Raw genomic sequence first — 18,726 nt, 5'->3', positions numbered from 1 at the left:
TGAATGACTGCTTAATCTGCAGTGTCACAGCTACAGAAACCTCCAGACTACCAGCTGACATCTACTAGTGATGGAGCTGTACTTTCCTACATTTTCCCTTGCTTATTTTGCATCCATAAAGAACAGGGTTTTCACTTGTGGAAAACTTCAAAAGAAGAGGAATTCATGTTTATTTATATAGTAGCATGATGTGTATGATAATGCACGGCATTATCTCGACTAGAAATGCCTTCAACAATTCCTTCACCTAATACGGAGATGTAGTAAATAAGTAACATATTTGAAACTGTATTTACTTTTTTCTGTTTATTGCTTTTTGACTAGAAACATTAAGTGAATGATACATACACTAATATTAAACTTAACGTTAGTTAAGGCTCAGTACTTCCATGACAGTGAAAACAATCAAGCCCAATCCAAAAACAATCAAGAAAGACCCCAATCCTTATCTCACAATTCAGCTGAACAATAGGTAATAATTAGGTATAATTGTGAAAGATACAATCATTTGACATGTTAAGTGGTTTATCTATCTGATTAGAATGAAATATTTTGTAGTCTGCTCAGAAAATTTTAAGATGTGCCACAAGACTATAGGTCCACTTATCATGCTGTAATAGCATCTCCATAGTGTGGACAATTTTGAACTGTGCTTGCAGCGTGGAAAAATGCAGTTCTTTTATACCTGTAGCCACACATGCTGTACACAAGACCTTGCCTAGAAAACAGCAGAAAGCAAAAATTCCTTTCCTAAGTACATCTAATAATCCAAGACAACATTTTCAAACATAACTGGCTGAGGTCCACCACTACAGTAAAACTAACCTTACTTTCAGTACTGCTACTTTTTATGTAGGAGAGAGTTACGGTTAGAAGTGTTAATCTCATTTAAATGTGGACATTCTGGTCTCTGCCTTCAAGCGTGTGCAGCTGTTAAGCGTATGCTTCTCAGTGACCACTGTCCTCTTACAAAAAAGATTTGCTTTTCATCCTGAATGCATTACCAGCAACAGTATGGCAGTAAACCAAAGGCTATGTGTAGTCCTTGCTCTGAAACAGATATGGAATCCAGAAGAAATTTTGTCTGTAAAAGGACATGACTAATTAGTACAAATAAAATAATATCGGTCCATCTGGCTTACCTAGAGGATGCTGAATTTGGCCCTCTGTTTTTTTTCCATTTTGCCAAGTGCAGTTCTTTAAATGCCCAACAAACAAAAACAGAAAGCGAAATAAGCAATTGTCTTAACTTCATAAATAAGATACCAAGAAGAAAAAAAAAGTAAGTACTTGTATGTTCCTTTTCAGGAACAAATTTAACTTTAGGTACCAATTTTGATCTTAGACATGGCTCATATAAAATGTTTTTAGATAAAAAGCGTACAGGAGCCAGTCATTATCAATACTAGGTGACAGTCTGGCAACTACATTTTCTAGCTATATATCCAGATAAATTAAATAGTTTGTTCCTGTTTCTGACCTAAGAAAGTGAAGTACAATATTGGTCTAGGAAACCTAAGTTACACAAGTGCAGTGCACTTCACAATGCAATTTTTGAAAAACATATTTTTTGAAGTTACTGTAAAAACCCCAAACCAATACAAATAATTTCTTCAATGTTAAAAGGCCTTTGAATGAAAAGTTCTTAGATACTGCGTTAATTAAAATCCATCTCAGATTCACTGAAACTGTGAACATAACACCTAACAACTTGATAGTGAGCAATAAGAACTAAAGAACACTTACTCATTTATCCATTGTTGATACTTAACAAGACCATGAACAAAGAAATCTACTACAGTTGCTTCAGTAGCAACAGCTATTAAAAATGCAATGAAGAGTAACTATGTCTTAGTGACACTAGACTTTTTGTCCATTTCGATGGAATCTGGAGCAATAAAACTGACACCAACTCCAAGGCTTGAGCGTCTCAAATATAATTCAGAGGGAGGAATATGACGTAGCTCTCGGCGAGACAGTTTTACTGGAGTTACTCCTTGAAACTGTGTTATGGTCTCTCTTCTCTGGATGACAGAAGGTAGCTGAGGATGAGATTTTGAAGGCTGAGCTTCATCTATTCCTGTTTTGTCATCACTGGTGCTCAACAAACATTCTTTGTTGCACCCAAATTCTGAAACATCTTCTCCAAGCTTGTATAAATTCTGCTGTGCTCTTAAAATACTTGTTCTGTCTGTTCCTTTTATTTTCCCTGGTCGACTACTGGTTTCAGGGTTAAGTGTTGACTTGAATTCTTCAGAAGCAACTTCTGCTTCATCTTGACTGGATGCCTTGTCACCAGCACTGTTATCTAAAATGACATTTATCAGGACATAAATAGCTAAAAGTTACAACTCTTCTGAGTGCCTGCCATCAAGAAATATTTGTTAGTCAATACAGTAACTTGTAGTGTGAACGTGGTAAAAAATCATCAGCACCTCACATTTTGTCCCTTCTGTTAAAAAGTTTGTCATCTACAAAACCATCAGAGGTATTAGCTGTTACTTTCCTCTGACAAGGTGCTGGTAATACAAGCCTCACTATTCTAACTTGTAATGTATCCTAGTAGGCAGTCTTAAAAGAACTGAACCATGACAGTCAAATATGAAATTATTCATATTGAATATTGATATTCATATATTGAAAAACAGTCAGCAATTACACTAGCACAACACACAAAACACATTCTGCATATTTGACTGTAATGTACACACAAGGCTTTTGTTATTTTTAAAGCCTAGCAACAAATTGTAAAGTGTTTTGATCGCATTGTATTGCAGCATGCCTCAAAATGTAATCAAAAGAAGAATAGCTAAATACAGAGTATTTCTTATAAAACTTACAAACTTACGTATTTGAAAAAGCTGGAAATTTACAGGGATTTTCTCACTTCTTCTCCTTGCTACCATTTGGCTAGGATGGGTGTTCCCCACAGGGATACATGTCCTGAATTACATGCTTCTTTGTATACTAGACACAGAACAGTCTTTCCCACGCTCATTTATAATCCAGCCTTTGGAATATTTATGTTCACAGTTTGACAGTGTACTTTATAGTAATGAATGTGTTGGCTCATTATCCTGCCTAGAGGGCAAGTGCTGAGCCTTAATTCACTCTCGGAGCAGCAGGTATGTGATCAGCATATAGGTGTTAGTAAAGCATGGCACTGCCCAAGTGGAAAGAAACAGAAGCATCCATTGGGAGGAAAAACCAGTCATGCTGAGCATTAAGAAGAAACACAGGGCCAAGAAGGCTGTATTGTGCATGTGAGGTATTGGCGGTGTCATCAAGAGGTGTGAGACAACCAAAATGGTGACAGAAATTGAACCTTCTTTTCTCCTCCACCTGAATAGCTTTATTGTAGGTTTGGATTCTGGCAAGTAGGACATGGAACAATTGAAAACTTAGAGTAGCAGTTGGTTGTTGGTTTGGTTTTTGGGTTTTTTGTGTCAAAGCACAGAATTGGATTAGAAAGCTCTATTTTTTTTTCTTTTTTTCCCCTAGAAGTGTGTAAATCGTCTCTTTTAGCCTTAGTAAGTAAGTAACTAAAGTAAGTTAGTAACTGAAATTATGGAATTCTTCACTGAGAGTCTCCCAGTAACTTTTATGAAATCAAGTGCTGGGAGCAGCCTGTCTATAAGCATGGCATATGACAAAGCTGTTAGTTAAAATGTCATTCAGACCCTTTCAGACAGTAAAATTCCTTTCTCTTAATCACAACAGTTTGAGGTTGTAGATGCTGAAATTATCCTAGAATCCAGAGAAAATAGACGAAGAATTTAAACCACAGTATACCACTGCTACAGCTACAAACTAATGTTGTCTCTCCTTTGAAACTGGGGGAGAGGTGCAATATATTCGTGGAGAACAGTTAGTTCATTAAAAATATGGTTTTTCTGTCTATCTGATATACTTCTCTGTGTTCACCACCCTTCAAATGGTCTATTGACAATTGCATAAATATTTTAAGATAATATACTTACATTTAGTGGATGCCAATAATTGATGGGATGACTCTCCAAAGAGGCCCTTCAATTTCTTCTTCAGCTCTCTGCTGGTTTTCTTATAGAAAAATAAGTCTTTTTCCAGTTGCTGGACTTTTACTTCATACCCTTTCAAGGTTTCTGCAATACCTTCACTATCTTGTTCTAGGACAAATAAAACTAGTTTAAGAACCAAATATCTCTGTGCCAAAAATCAAGATGCCCAACTAGACAGAGTATGTCGTGTATCTTGCTGAGACTTTGCTTGCAGTGTGTACATTTTAACTAGTATGACACAGGACCAAAAAGGCCATGCCAACGCCACCTGTCAGTTTTAATAGGAGTATTTAGAAGATCAAGACCAGCAGGACTGGTATCTTTCAACTATCAGCAAATATCAGCAAATTCAATATGAAAATACAACAATTCTGATACTGCTTTAAAAAAATATTCAATTTTCCGTTCATATAGACACCATGTGTCAGTTCCTCAGCATCCTACACAAGATCAGAATTAGTGACAGCCAAAATATATCTCTGAATGTTTTGTTGTTCTTTTTTTTTTCAGTTGGAATATAGTATTTCTCAGTAGTGACTGAAGATAATACTTGCTGTACAATCCCCCCCAAGCAGCAAATACCTTTGAAATGATGCAGTATTAACTGTAGTTTTTTCTCATGTTCTTTATGTTGTAGGGTCAGCTGCCTGTCACACTGCAATTTGACGTGTTCAAGTGCAGATTCTAATTCACGTATTATGTTATCCTGGTCTATGACCTTCATTTCCCGTTCTTCAATCTGCAGTTGTAATTTATGTTCAGACTCACGTAGGCCAACAATCTAAGAAAGACATAGGCTTCTTTTGATTTATCAAACCATTTTAATAAAAGCTTTTACCCTTCTGCTTAATAGATTAAAGCATACAAAAGCAATGGTCTCTACAAGCCATAAGCTTATATGGGAAACAGACTTGCCCGCTGCTGCAAGTTCACACTTTAGAAATGAGCTCTGTACATTTTCACCACATGGACTAGTGGATTTTTTTAATAACCTGTGCAGAATTTAAACTGAAACAAAAGTGTTTTCCTGATTCTGGAAAACTTCCAACTTGCATCCCACAGACAACTTGTTCACAAAGCCACAAAGACACACCATGTCCTCATGCACTTCATTTTTATGTTTCCAGATGTCAGTATGATTCTTCAGCATGTGGCTGTACACACTGCAGGCAGTGTATGCAAAAATAGTGTATACTGGATCTAGAAAAAAAAAATAGGAATACTAGCCCGACCTTTATGAAGCCTGCAGTTGGCAAGAATTTCAATACAACACTACTATTTAAATATATTGCTGCTCCAAAAGTTAGTAACACAGAGCACTGGAAAGGACCAAGGAAATTTCCAGATTTGCAGCACCTTTTAAGCTAATGACCCCAAAATAAAATATACAAAGTTAACACATAAGTATCCTATTTAGGTTAATGTAAAAATTAAAAATATTTGAATTCATAGCAGATCTTTGTAACCTGAAGAGATTTTCACCAAAAGCTTGTAAAATTTATTTTTATTTCCTGACACCATTTAATTTAATTTCATTTAATTTCATTTCATTTCATTTCACTTCATTATCTAGAATAGTAACAGAAAATATGATAAAATATTATTCATTACCCAAAACAAACCTTGTTGAAATATTTGAAGATGATAGCTCTGAGCTCAGCAGCAGACAAGGAAACTAATTTTCCTATTACATTATTCTCGCTCTGTGAAAGAACCTGAGAAGATGACCTAAGCAAGTGCTGGCGATTCTGAATACTTTCATTTTTGTAATCAATAGCAGCCTCCAGGGCTTCAATTCCTTCTTCCAGCTGGAAAAGCACATGTTCTTCCTACAGAGAAACACATGAGTGAGATCTTTAAAAAAAAAGTGTAGAATTAATCTTTCTATACATAAGACATCCTTAACTTTATCCTCAAGAGTGAAACTAAACTTAAGGGCAAGACAAACTAGTAGTAGTGCAGAGAATGGAATGGGGAAAATAACAGGTAGAGTACAAATCTAGAACACTTGTCTTTTTCTGCAATAGTAGCCCCTTCCATGATACAGAGGTCAATCAAATGGTTGATCAGAAACCCAGAAGTCATGTTTCCCTTTTTATCCTTCTCTCATCCTCCCCACAGTTTGACTGCTGCTATTATTTTTTTGGTTGTGCTAGTTTTCTGTTGGATTAATGAATGAATCAGGTCAGCAAGGAGTTTGGTGACTGTAACTTGTGTAGGGAAGTGGCAGAAATGCATGGCCTGAAGCACTGCAGAAGATTTTGAGGAGTGAGGCAGGTAGGGTTCTTCCTGGCACATTATCACCTCAGCCATGTGTCCATACTGCTTCTTAAGACCTAAAAATAATCTGTCCATTTTATAGGAATTTATTATATCTTCAACGTAATTATACTGATCAACTAAAGTGTGGAATATCCAGGTAATATGACTTGTTTTTGCTGTAAAAATATGGAGGCGTTCAGGTGAAGTTTGCTTTTTCACAAAATCCTATGAAAAAAGTCAAGGGCATCACTATGTGAGTACATTGCCTTGTTGTATGTCCTGACATTAAAATACCTGCCTATAATAAACTGATGAACTTCTAGTTCCCTTATTTCTGGTTATATGATCCTTAGGTGACTGGAGTTTGTCAAGGCACTAGGTGAATTAAGTCCCTCTGAACATAAACTTTATTCACTGGTATGTAAGTAGTGCTATCATAGCAGTATTTTAACATTGCTATTTACAAAAGCACTCAACCTCAGTTCCTTGGTTCTAGCTTATCTAATATTTGGAGACAATTTATATTCTGATTGGAATGCTTTATTATACAACACTACCTAAAACCTGTATGTATCTCAGAGGTGCTCACTTACTTCAGTTGACAACACTTTACCATCTTTCAGTTTCTCATCCACACTATTTCTTCTTCTGAGCAGCTGATCCCTTTCCATCTGGAGAACCTGAATTTTTTCCAAAATGTCTGTCTTGTCTTCAGTGGTACTGCCCTGAAGCTGCATACCTTTATCACACAGTTCCTGATCCAGCATACTTAAGCGAGTAGACAATTTCATACTATCTTTGTTTAAAGCCTAAAAAAACCACAGCAACCATAGATATAAAACTGAGATACTCCTTCGAGTAAGAAAAATGTAGGTGAGATCATCACATTCTGTAGTGAAAGACTTGTCTGCTTCTTGCAATGGGACCCCATTTATTTTGAGTAGACAGCTACCTATAAAATTTACTATTTACACAAAAGATGAAGGAAAACAGAAACACTTAACGTGTAGTTTTCTACATAGTAAAAATTAAGGGGGCTAGTCATTATAAGTGACGATGATACTTCAATTTCTATTCACTTTTGCTACTGAAAAATAAATAATGCAAAATGTTTCCCTGTCATGTTCTCCAGTTTGCAAAAGGACTGAGTCATTTTTAGATATTGTATTATTTAATGCTCTGCAATAACAGAACTCCACAGTTCAGATTTTTTGGGGGGGTTTTGTTGTTGGAATTTTGGGGAGAAAAAGTGAATAAAAATGATTATTCTGTGTTACTCATATTTTAAAAGTTGATTTGCTCAAGCCACACAATAACTTCATGGCAGTGGTAGAGACAGAGGTCACGTCGCTTGAGCCTCTTCTGCCATCTATCTGCCTTCCCCCCACCCCAGTCTTTCAGTCAGCACTATAACTGTGGTGAATTTAATGTTTTTTCTTAAATCACCTGGCTAGATCTCAGTTTCTTGATTTCCAGGTGGCTTTTCTCTTGCAATAATGCTTCTTTTTTGGCTACAATGGCTTCTCTTTTCTTTAAATCTTCTTCTAGTTCTGCTAACTGTTGGTGCTGCTGGAGAATTCTTTCCATTTCTTCATCCAGCCACTTCTTTTGCTCTTCTAATTTCTAAAGTTTAAAGAGAGATCCAGAGAGCATTAACCAGGACTTTTTGGGTCAGAATTTTATGATTATGCTTTTCCTTTTTTAGAATAACTGATAAAACTGTAGAAGAAATTGACAGTTCTAATGTTGACATTAATTCTGCAACAGAATCAGAAGAATACAGAAATTGGACTGACTTAAAAAGAGGCTCAGCAATGTTACACTGCTACATCTTGTATAAACAAATTTGTACCCAATGCCTTTAATGAAATGTATTCTTTTTCTCAGAACAGTTATATAAATAGATGTCTTCTATATAATCACAGTAACTAGGTTTGGAAGATACCTCAAGAATTCAGCTAGCCCGTCCTCATTGCATTAGAGTCGCCCAAGACCAGCTTTTGTGGAAAAACATTAAGTGACAAGAAATTATGATGTTGAAAGACAGACAGACAGTAAATGAGAACTCTGATCCTGCTAGCGCTATCCATTATAAATTTATTCTGAAGACACAGTTTGTCAGTGGATATATTCCTGGTAAGGCCACAAAGTTGCCTTCATTTAAATTTTAAAATTTCTTTTCACCTTTAAAGACTTTGGGTAACTCATGAAACTCTCACGTTCCAATGTCCACATCTGAAATAATGTAGGTAGCACTGCTGTATAGGATACCTACTTTTCTAACCCTGTTAGGAACAACCAAAACCATAGACCGCTGTCATTTATGTCAGAGGAGAAAAAAAAAAACAACAAACAAACCATGGAACACTTATAACAGAGCTCATCAGGATCACCCTCAAACCTACCAGGCAACCAAACCTGTTGAATTTTCAGGTCCCTGAATCAGTATCTTTGACAAATCATAGAAACAAAAGACATTAGATCCTCTCCTTTCCTTCACTCAAAAAGAGTACAAGAGCTGCTAGACTATACTCCCAAGTTTTGCTACAGCAAAAAAGAAGACAAAACTATGATGGAGTACTCTTCTTCCAAACATTTTACAAAGATGACTAGGGATGAAGAAAGAAAATTTTTTTTCAGGGCCTATACAGATTCGGAGTAGATTAGCTACCTGTAGCTTCTGTGAAGTTCCCACTGAGTTATTTTTCTTCTTTTTAAACGCAGCAATCTCTTTATCCTTAACTTTAAGGATCTTCTGTTGTTGCTCCATCTTTATTTGAAGTTCCTATAAACAAACAAAAAGCCCCATTCTTCCTGCCTCAGTCAGTCTTTAAAATGCATTTAATGTCAGAATCCACACAAGTACGTCATCTAAAATACTAACCCTAAATTTACATGTAAAATTGCACTTCAGAGATAGACATCATGCAGTAAAATAAAACAAAAAAAGCTGAAGAGAAAGGCAAACTGAAGACTTCTGTGAAAATGTTTATAAACAATTTCTTCAGTGCATTTGTCAAGAAAGTCATTACTTAAAAGTACGGAAAGCCTGGCACTACAGTTTATTGTCTTTGGGGAAGCAGAGGCAAAATTGGCTCATCTCATTCTTTGTCATAAAGAAACAGGAAGAATCCTACTTTAATTTGTTGCTGGTCCCGCTGAATCTCTGCTTCTAGTTGCTTCTTCTTTTCACTCTCCTCACACAGTCTCTTCTGTAGCTGGGTCTGCTGATGCTTCATCTGAGCCACATTCTGCTCAAGTTCTGTTGCTTGTCTCTCACTTTGGTTAGATAATGAAGCCAGATTCTTAGTGTCTTGCTGCTTCTTCTGTAAAGCCTGAATGTTAATCGCAAATTTCAGCTTAATAGCTTGAAAACTTAAAACCATGACTCAACTTCATTCTTTGTTTCACTGAATTCCTAGAGTCAGCAAGACTTACTAACTTCTGCCCAAACAATCACTCATTATTTCTGTGGTTTCTGAGCTGTGTGGTAAATTTGGCACAGGTAGAATTAATCTCAAGCAACATGAAAAGGTAAAGATACAGTTCATGCCTGGCAATACAGTGAAACTAGTAAAATCTAACAGAAATCACAGCTCTGGAAAATGTGCAGAGACATAATGGTGCCAGAATGCTGGTCCTGACCTCAAGCCAATACCTTTCTATAAGGGGCTTGTCTCACCCACCATTCTAGAACTGAGAGGCACAGAGCACCTAAGCTAGCCCTACACAGAATTTGAATGTAGGTATAGCAGAACTTAAAAGGAGACGGTCAGTGCCAAACAAATATGACTGTATTGGGCCTGGTCCTGCAAACCACCACCCTGATTTGCTTAAAGCTGGAATTTATATAGTATTTTCATAAAACATAAATTTTATTTATGGCAGGTAATAAACTTGTAATAGTCTCCTCATGTAGGTTCTTTTATGGTACTACATACAATGGCGTATGAGCATCTCATATCACCCACTTCTTTCTTGGTCTCTTATCTACCAAGAAAATACTGTATGTGCTTAACCACATATACATTGAATAGCATTCTGAGTATAATAGTATTAAGTTTCTCATTAGCTACTTCAATCCAACCAGCTTCCAATGTGTAAAACTCCTAAGTTTTACAAGCAGAGTGTTAAGGTTCAAAGTGATAGTGAGACAGAGATTTGCAAATCTTAATGGTCAGATCAGAAATACCTGCACTTTCAACTTAGCTGCATCCATCTTCTTCCGGAACTCTTTTTGTAACTTGGCTTTCTCAGGAATGTCTCTCAGCTCCTTACTCTCCAGCTCCTGAAGCCGCTTTTGTGTTTCAGCCAGTTCCATTTTGGCCTGCTCAGATTCTTGCTCCAGTTTAGTTATCTTCAAAGAATACTGCCTGCTTACAGACTGAGCATCCTTACCTTAAGGACACCATATCCAAATAGTTTAAAAACAGCAGGATAATCAGTTGAAATGTAGTACTTAATTCTGTAGTTGAATCATTACTTACTTCGTTCTAGCTAAACCAATAATTTCTGAGACATTTTCCAACCCTAAAGGAACATACAGTTCCTTTCTAACTCTGAAATAGAGATAAAGGAAGAAGTCTTAAATCTGAATTTGTCATAACTCACATGATGTCACCAAATAAAGTGCCATCTGAGTGCCAAATAAAGTGAAATTCTTCTGCCTACTGCAGTTTTTTGCCAAAATGGCTCTCCGGTATTTCATAAATTTTGCTTTTTCCAGAAGAATATGCCGCTTATTTATTACTCAGCTTTCAGCTTAACAATCAGTAAACAACTTTGGATTGTGTTTCTACTCTCTGACTTGCCCTGTTTTGGGCAATCTTTCCCAAAGTACTACTTTTGGGGACACACAATCTTCCTCAGTGCCAAAAGACAACCTCAAGAGAAGATATGCACAGGAGAAGAGTGTGATTGAAGGGGTTGAGCAAAGAGATCCTTACTGTCATCATAAGGCTAGTTTCTGGTGGGCATATATATACCAGGACAGATGTGTAAGGGAGGTAAGCTAACAGGGACACTGACCTTTTCCCTCATCCACTTCTGACTCCTGCTTCTCTACTGCAGTGCTGGGAATGCTTACATTCTCAGCACAGTGCTGTATCTTCTCTCCTATCCCAGACACCATGTGACAAACACATGTCCACGAAGAGATCAGTAGCACTAAGCATACATGAAAAATTACACTATTGGTGGATAAAAGCAATAATCAGCAAAGCACAAAAAATCTTTAACAAATACATCTGCATATCATAGCAGAGTAAGCTGTAATCAAAATTTACAGCCTTTGGTGCAATCATAGCAAGTAATTAATTAAAGTTATGAATCTTTAAATTATTAAAAGTATTCTTGCATAAGAATTACATAAAAACTAAGACATGCAGGACTTCAGAAGTTTTGTGCCTTTTCTTTTGTTTCTGAACTTCTTCATTCTGATTTACCCTACAGTAGCCAGTTACCTGTTCTTACTAATTCCTTAATAAGTTCCTCTTTCATTTTGATATTAAGTGCAAGTTCTCTCATTTTTTGCTCGGCCTCAGTGAGTCTCAACTCTGAATTCTTTAACTTCTGCATGTTAAAAACATGACTTTTCTGAAGGCTGTCAATCTCTTCACCTTGAAAGAAAACAAAGCAATATGGAGATAAAAAATGTGGAATACACTCTGTATCCAAAAGATAGTGCTCTGGAACATTTTATGTGTGGAGTCCTTCCATATGAAGTAAAAGAATCAAAAGGAGAAAACAGCACAAAGAGTCTTTTCCCTGCCATGTGTCTAAACAGGAAAAGAAGGGATGGTATGGACTAGCATTTCAAGACCCTAAGTGGGAGGAAAAATACTCCTGAAACCATTTCAGTGCGACTCTGATAAGATAATAGCATCTATTTTCTTTCACTGAAGCAGTACTAAAGATGTATATCTAAACAGCTTTTTGATGTGTGAAGTGTTTTCTGGCTAATAAGTATTACTTAAACATTAAGGTCACTTAGATCAGTTTCAGAAAGGGGAAGTAGAAGAGAATCTCAAAAGCCTACATTGAACTATAACAAAAAAAAAATTGTATCAAATACACGTATTTTGCTAGGAAAAATAATTACATGTGCTAAAGACATTCTTGGATATTCTGATACTGTAATAAGATTTGCTCTCATGACTTCAATTTTACCTGTGCTTGCGTCAGTCTGTAGTGCAGATTTATTGGATAAACCAGACTTGTCTACTTGACACTTCATGTCACTTAGATCAGGAAGAAAGCACAGAGAAGCCTGTTTTCGTGTCCATGTTCGGTTTATGGAATGCCTAAGGAAGAATGAAAAACATGCTACATTCCAAACACACAGGGATTTTTTTTCTTTAAGATTCATGCAAAGTCCATGATCTTAACAGAGAAAAATCCCAAACTCACATAAGCATTTGTACCTTCTTTCCCCTCTACTCTCTACCTCCCCACCCACCCTAATCTTCATGGTAGATTCTGGCCCCAAAACAAGGATTATGCAATCTTTATTAAATCAAAAACCTATGTTTATTAAACTAATTTTGTAATATGCCCAGTTGGTCCCATAAGTTTACCATAAATAACATCACAAATGGTCTTGTATTATGGCAGGATTAGGCAATAATACTACCTTTGCTATACATTTGTCTGTAATAAAAATTAAAAAATAACAAAAAAATTACTTAAATGAGGTTTTCTTTTTGCTGCCTGTATTTTCTTCCTCTTCATCGCTCTGATCAGAGAGGTGGCAGTGAAGGACTTTATCCTGATCTTCTATGTTGCTCAGTATCATCTGGCTGCGAGCACGAAATTCTGCCATTACCCGGGCCAGGGAGAAGGCAGGGGGGCTTGTATAAACCTGTCAAAAAGCACACAAAAAAAGTGATGGGTAAAAACTCTTGCAAGAAATTAGCAATTCTTTATTGATATTTAGAAAATATTTCAATTTAAAAGTCTGTCATCACCTGAGCTTGTAAGCAGAATTACAGAGGTTTTCTATAATAACTCTGAATACCTTTGTAACAAAAGGTTTTGCAAGAGCTTAGAGCACTTGTTCCAAATGTGAAAGGAGTCACTGCTAGCAAGTCATCATCCAACATATTCAATACATCAGTAAGAATAATCATTCATTTTTGATAATGTTTCATATTTGAACTCTCAAAACCCCCAGGAAAACACCAGAAAAGACTACAGCTTTAGCACTTAAAAGTGATAATTTTAAGCCTGAATATTTTGGACAATTGTGGTATAACATATGTTGCGAGATATTAAAAAGCAGTTTTTCAGAGTCTTCAATGGGAAGCTAAACAGCATCTGAGAAAGCCACCATAATTTGTCATGTCAAGTTTAATTCTTGAACTACAACCATTACAAAGCAAAGGAAAAAAAATGTAACATTTGGGTAGACCTTACCTTTCGGGTCTCTGTCCCTGAAGGCGGCTGAAGGGAGTGTAGCAGACTCTTTGTGAGTGGGACACTGTATGGCCTCCTTGCAGATGCCACAATGACTGGCCCATCTCCACAGGCACTTGAGAAGTCCAACGTTTTCACATCTGTAAACTTCTCTAATTTTTCTTTTAGCTGATCAATAAGCATTTGCTGTTCCACCATTTTCTCATTCTCATGGGGAAAAAAAACCAAAGCAAAACTGTTGCTGATCATGAGCTCTGTATCATATTCACCATTTCCTTACAATTCCTTACAAAGGTGATGAATCTTGTAAATCACTCACTGACCCTAAATTCTTCTGTAGTGCACAGGCAAATTCTGCAACAAACTGAAAATTCTATGACATATCATCAATCTAACACACACAGCCCCACACCAATAAATTTTAGACACGTTTTTGTCCAGAAAGACCTATCCCAGGTAAGTTACGTTAGCTTATCTAGGCATCTAGTGAGAGGTAGATGACATACTTATAAGCCCGTGCTTGCTTTATATGTGTGTTTATGGAGAAATAAAATGGGAATTCAACAAAAATGTTCAAATGAAACACACGGTCTGAATCTAATTAATTAAACATGTATACAGGCTTCCTCTTCCTCTTTAAGCAGTTCCACTTTAAAAATTATTTGTATTAACAAACATAAACATGCACATGATCCCAGGATCCCTTGTATGGGCTACTTCTTTTCTTCTACCCAGCCTCAACTTTGTTGGTAATGCCAGTTTGGAGAACTTACTTATCTGCTTCTCCTGCAGCAGTGTCTGTAGATTGTTCAAAACTACCTATCTTACCTACACTGATTCATCCATAAGGCCAAGATTATATCCATCTTCAACTCTCTCTATTCCTTTCAATTCTTTTTTAAGTACCTTTAAAATCTGGCCTAGTAACAACAGGAAAGTTGAAGAATAGCTGGTGATAGTCAACCAAAATTATTCAATTAAAGATATTTTGCATTCTCCTACTTTGAATAATACAGTTTTATTCATTCTTTATATTTTGTTTTCTTAGACTGTAAGTTCCTTCCAAATACACATAGACAATGCCTTGCAAATTGACATTCTGTTGGAATAAAATACATAACATGCCTGTGTCATAAGAAATAGAATATATATATGAATACCATATTTGTTATGATTTTGGAAGCAGTAAAGGCCAGCTGACCCACCTTGAAGGTATTATTTAACCCGTTGAAGACTCTTTGTCCCTGATACCCTTGTACATACAACCCCACAGTGCAACACCTGCTACATAAATACATATGTGTATAAACATTAAATATGTATCTAGTACCTGCTACTTTTGAAGTTCTTATTCTATCATGTATCACTAAATTACATATTCCTGTGAATACAACTTAAAATATTTGACAGATGCATTTGCTTTTCATTATTCTACCTGTTTTATATGTTTTTAAATAAAAGTGGCAGTTTAGTTTATTGAATACTAAAATGGTGCCTGAGAGCTCTGAAGCCTCTCTCCTGTCTCTGATACTGAGACAATCATGATCTTTTACCTACACTGGGACTGCTTCTGTCCATTACCTCTACCTTGTATCCTCCAGAATTTATATAAGCATTATCTCTATGTAATAAGTTGACACTATGCTGTACAGGTTTAAAAAAAAAAAAAATCAATCTAGCCACAGGTGACAGAAGAGAAAGAAAGTGACAGAGGGAATACTTACCTTTCATTCATTGACTCTCCCCAAGCCATCAGCAAAGAAGAGGAAAAAGGAGAAAAAGTAGAATAAGGAGAAGAGTACTAGCTAGCCATGCTTATGCTTTTCTCTTTTAAAAAGTCAGATGACAATTTATCTATCATTCATGTGACAGGCAACACCGGGAGAATATTAACTATTCTATTTACAGTCTCCTGGATCTTGAAATGTTATATACTTACTACCCACCATAATTTTATTAGCAAGCACAAGATCTAAAAAAGAAGGAGGCAAGCAGTGTTTCCACTATGTCACCCAGTTTCCTCTAATAGTAAACGTTCAGAAAATTAGGGTGAAATTCTGTCTTATGAAGTCAAAAGGGAACAATACTCTAAATCTTAATAAAGCTATAACAAAATATCTTTCTATGTCGTGGTTTAACCCCAGCCAGCAACTAAGCACCACGCAGCCGCTCGCTCACTCCCCCCCACCCAGTGGGATGGGGGAGAAAATCGGGAAAAGAAGCAAAACCCGTGGGTTGAGATAAGAATGGTTTAATAGAACAGAAAAGAAGAAACTAATAATGATAATGATAACACTAATAAAATGACAACAGCAATAATAAGATGATTGGAATGTATAAATGATGCGCAGTGCAATTGCTCACCACCCGCCGATCAACACCCAGTCAGTCCCTGAGCGGCGATTCCCCCGCCCCCACTTCCCAGTTCCTATACTAAATGGGACGTCACATGGTATGGAATACCCTGTTGGCCAGTTTGGGTCAGGTGCCCTGGCTGTGTCCTGTGCCAACTTCTTGTGCCCCTCCAGCTTTCTCGCTGGCTGGGCATGAGAAGCTGAAAAATTCTTGACTTTAGACTAAACACTACTTAGCAACAACTGAAAACATCAGTGTTATCAATATTCTTCACATACTGAACTGAAAACACAGCACCATACCAGCTACTAGGAAGACAGTTAACTCTATCCCAGCTGAAACTAGGACAACAACCTTTCAATTAAAGCATTCTATAGATTCTTTATAGTCTTTTTTAGATTCTAAAGAATCTTTAAAGGCCTTTCAAATCCTAATTCATTAATTGTCCTGAAACGACTTAGCAATAATACACATCTGGGGAGGTGTATTATTGCTAATAATACTCTGGAGAGGGATGTGTGTTATGCTTTAGGAAGCATGGGGAGGGTGAATGATTCACCTCGTGTTATACAGGAAGGCCATGGCACAGCTAGGCTGATATACAAACTTCAGGAATCACACTATTGTGCTTCATCCACTAGATGAACTCAACTCATTAAGTGATACAGCTCTAATTCAAACAAAATGCCCATAGGATTGACAGGCAGTTATGTCCAAAAAAGTCCTGAGACCTGTCTTGAAATAATGAATAAATTCACACAGTGGAAGGATGGTTCAATACAGATATATGTAATGTGTACCAGAGGAAAAATACCTGTAATCTATGTGTTTCTTGAGCCTCCTTTAAAGATTCCAGTTGTTCTTCATTTTCCTGTAGTAATGTCTTTATCTGATTCTGCAGTATCTGCAGTTCATGATCCTTCTGGCTAAATACTTCTTCATCCATAACTAGAGCCTGCTAGATAATAAAAGAAAAGTTCAGCTGGGGAAAAGGGGACATTATTATTCTTACAGTTGGAAAATGATAAAAAAAACGAACCCCAGACCTCAGCTGTTGTTAAAAGATGTGGTCAGAACTGCAAAGTTTTGAGGTATGTATGGAAAATTGTCTAAGTGGTTATCTGTGGTTTCTATCAGTTATTTCTTCACTTCTGTTTCATCTATTGATTTTCTTCTGACAAATTTCTTTCTTCCAAAGCAGATCATGTACCCATAACCAAAGCTACTTTACTGAAGTAGATATCTAAATACAATTATTCTCTTTAGGGTACTGTGAGATGTAGCCACAAGATCGCAGCATCAACCATACGATTAATACACCTCTCAAATGAAAAAATAAGGACAGCTGTCCTCATTCTGCAACTCGTTTAACAGCCTAAAGATTAACGAAACTATAAGAATGCTTCCTCAGATGTTCTTGTGGATAAATAACCCAATACTGATTGAAGGAGACTTCCAAATGTTGTTACTCTTCCAGAAAGCCTTTAGAAACCAAATACGAAGTATGGAAACATCACATCTTATTGTTCTAAAACTAGATACTTCTGTGCAACTAGCTTACCTACATCTTTCTTCCAAAAAAAGACACCTCTTAATAGCTTTTAAGAATGCAGTCAAGAATCTGATGTCTTTTTAGAGAATAGAACTTTTTCCAAAGTCTAGGTACCAATGCAGATGTTTCTACTAAACATTGTTGACAAGAGTATCCTGTCCCACGCTGGTGCTATATCATTATGCAGAGTTGAGCCAACTACAGAAAAAAAGAAGCTTGCACAGATGTTAGCATGGTGACAAAGTGGGGCAAGATGAAGTGATAGAAAATTAAGTGGCATATTGTCCATATTGTATTAAACATACATAACTAAAATCAGAATATATTTGCTCAGTTGTATTGGGTGTAGGTGTCAAGGGTTTGGTGGGGGTAACTGCAGGGGTTGTGGCTGTGAGAAGAGACCAGGGTTTCCCTATGCTGGACACAGCTGGTTCCAGGTGACTCCAGTGGACCTACCGCAGGGAACAGCTGGGCCCCTTAGCCAAGGTGGTGGTGCTGCTGGGATAATATATTTAAGAAAGGGCACAAAGTGCGAGACAGGAAGAAGGGGAAGGAACCAAAAGAGTGAGAAAGAGCAGAGGGAACACCAGGAGGAGAAGGAGGAGGTGCTCCACAGTGGAGCAGCAGATACCCACACTGCAGCCTGGGGAGGACCTTCGCAGGAGCAGACGGATATTCCTGGAAGAACTGCTGCCCATGCAGAGCCCATGCCGAATCAGAGGAATGGTGTGAAGATTAAAGAGCAGCAGAGACAAACTGCTATGTACTGACCATAAACCACCCCGCCATGTCCCTGCACCACTCAGCAATGACCGCAACGAGTACGGAGTGAAGGAGTGAAGATAAGCCCGGAACAGCGAGGGAGGAAAGGTGCTGTTTCAGTGTTTGTCTTTTGGTTCCTTACTACCCAAATGAGTAATTTTTTTTTTTTAATTGGCAATAAATTAAATAATTTTTTCCCAATTCAAGACTGTTTTTTAATTGATAAGCAATTTCCCTGTCTTTATCTCAATCCACAAGACTTCTCATTCCTATTCTTCCTGTTTTCTCTCCTGGAGTCCTGCTGATGGAGGGGTGAATGAGTGGCTGGGTGGGAGTTTGGCTGTT

The 18,726-nt window shown here is 37.1% G+C and overlaps 1 protein-coding gene across 4 annotated transcripts in view; it reads right to left on the bottom strand.

Annotated features, from left to right (window-relative positions):
• Positions 1-291: 291 nt before the first annotated feature.
• Positions 292-18,726, bottom strand: part of KIF27 (kinesin family member 27) — a 32,651-nt gene continuing 14,216 nt past the window's right edge. Inside the window, exons 5-18 of one of the 4 annotated variants that reach the window (XM_052778189.1) lie at positions 16,882-17,025; positions 13,713-13,919; positions 12,983-13,158; positions 12,468-12,601; positions 11,762-11,917; positions 10,492-10,697; positions 9,437-9,634; positions 8,971-9,084; positions 7,746-7,922; positions 6,893-7,108; positions 5,660-5,866; positions 4,620-4,818; positions 3,981-4,145; positions 292-2,308 (exon numbers count right to left, since the gene is read on the bottom strand). In XM_052778189.1, coding sequence (XP_052634149.1) covers positions 1,845-2,308; positions 3,981-4,145; positions 4,620-4,818; positions 5,660-5,866; positions 6,893-7,108; positions 7,746-7,922; positions 8,971-9,084; positions 9,437-9,634; positions 10,492-10,697; positions 11,762-11,917; positions 12,468-12,601; positions 12,983-13,158; positions 13,713-13,919; positions 16,882-17,025 — 2,763 coding nt within the window. In that variant the 3' untranslated portion in view covers positions 292-1,844. Of the gene's footprint in view, positions 2,309-3,980; positions 4,146-4,619; positions 4,819-5,648; positions 5,867-6,892; positions 7,109-7,745; positions 7,923-8,970; positions 9,085-9,436; positions 9,635-10,491; positions 10,698-11,761; positions 11,918-12,467; positions 12,602-12,982; positions 13,159-13,712; positions 13,920-16,881; positions 17,026-18,726 lie in introns of those variants that run through there. The other 3 variants (XM_052778190.1, XM_052778191.1, XR_008233669.1) reach the window with 3 other exon arrangements.

This window comes from Harpia harpyja, chromosome Z (genome assembly GCF_026419915.1).
Source record: "Harpia harpyja isolate bHarHar1 chromosome Z, bHarHar1 primary haplotype, whole genome shotgun sequence".
NCBI lineage: Eukaryota > Metazoa > Chordata > Aves > Accipitriformes > Accipitridae > Harpia > Harpia harpyja.
This window is presented reverse-complemented; position numbering and strand designations above follow the sequence as displayed.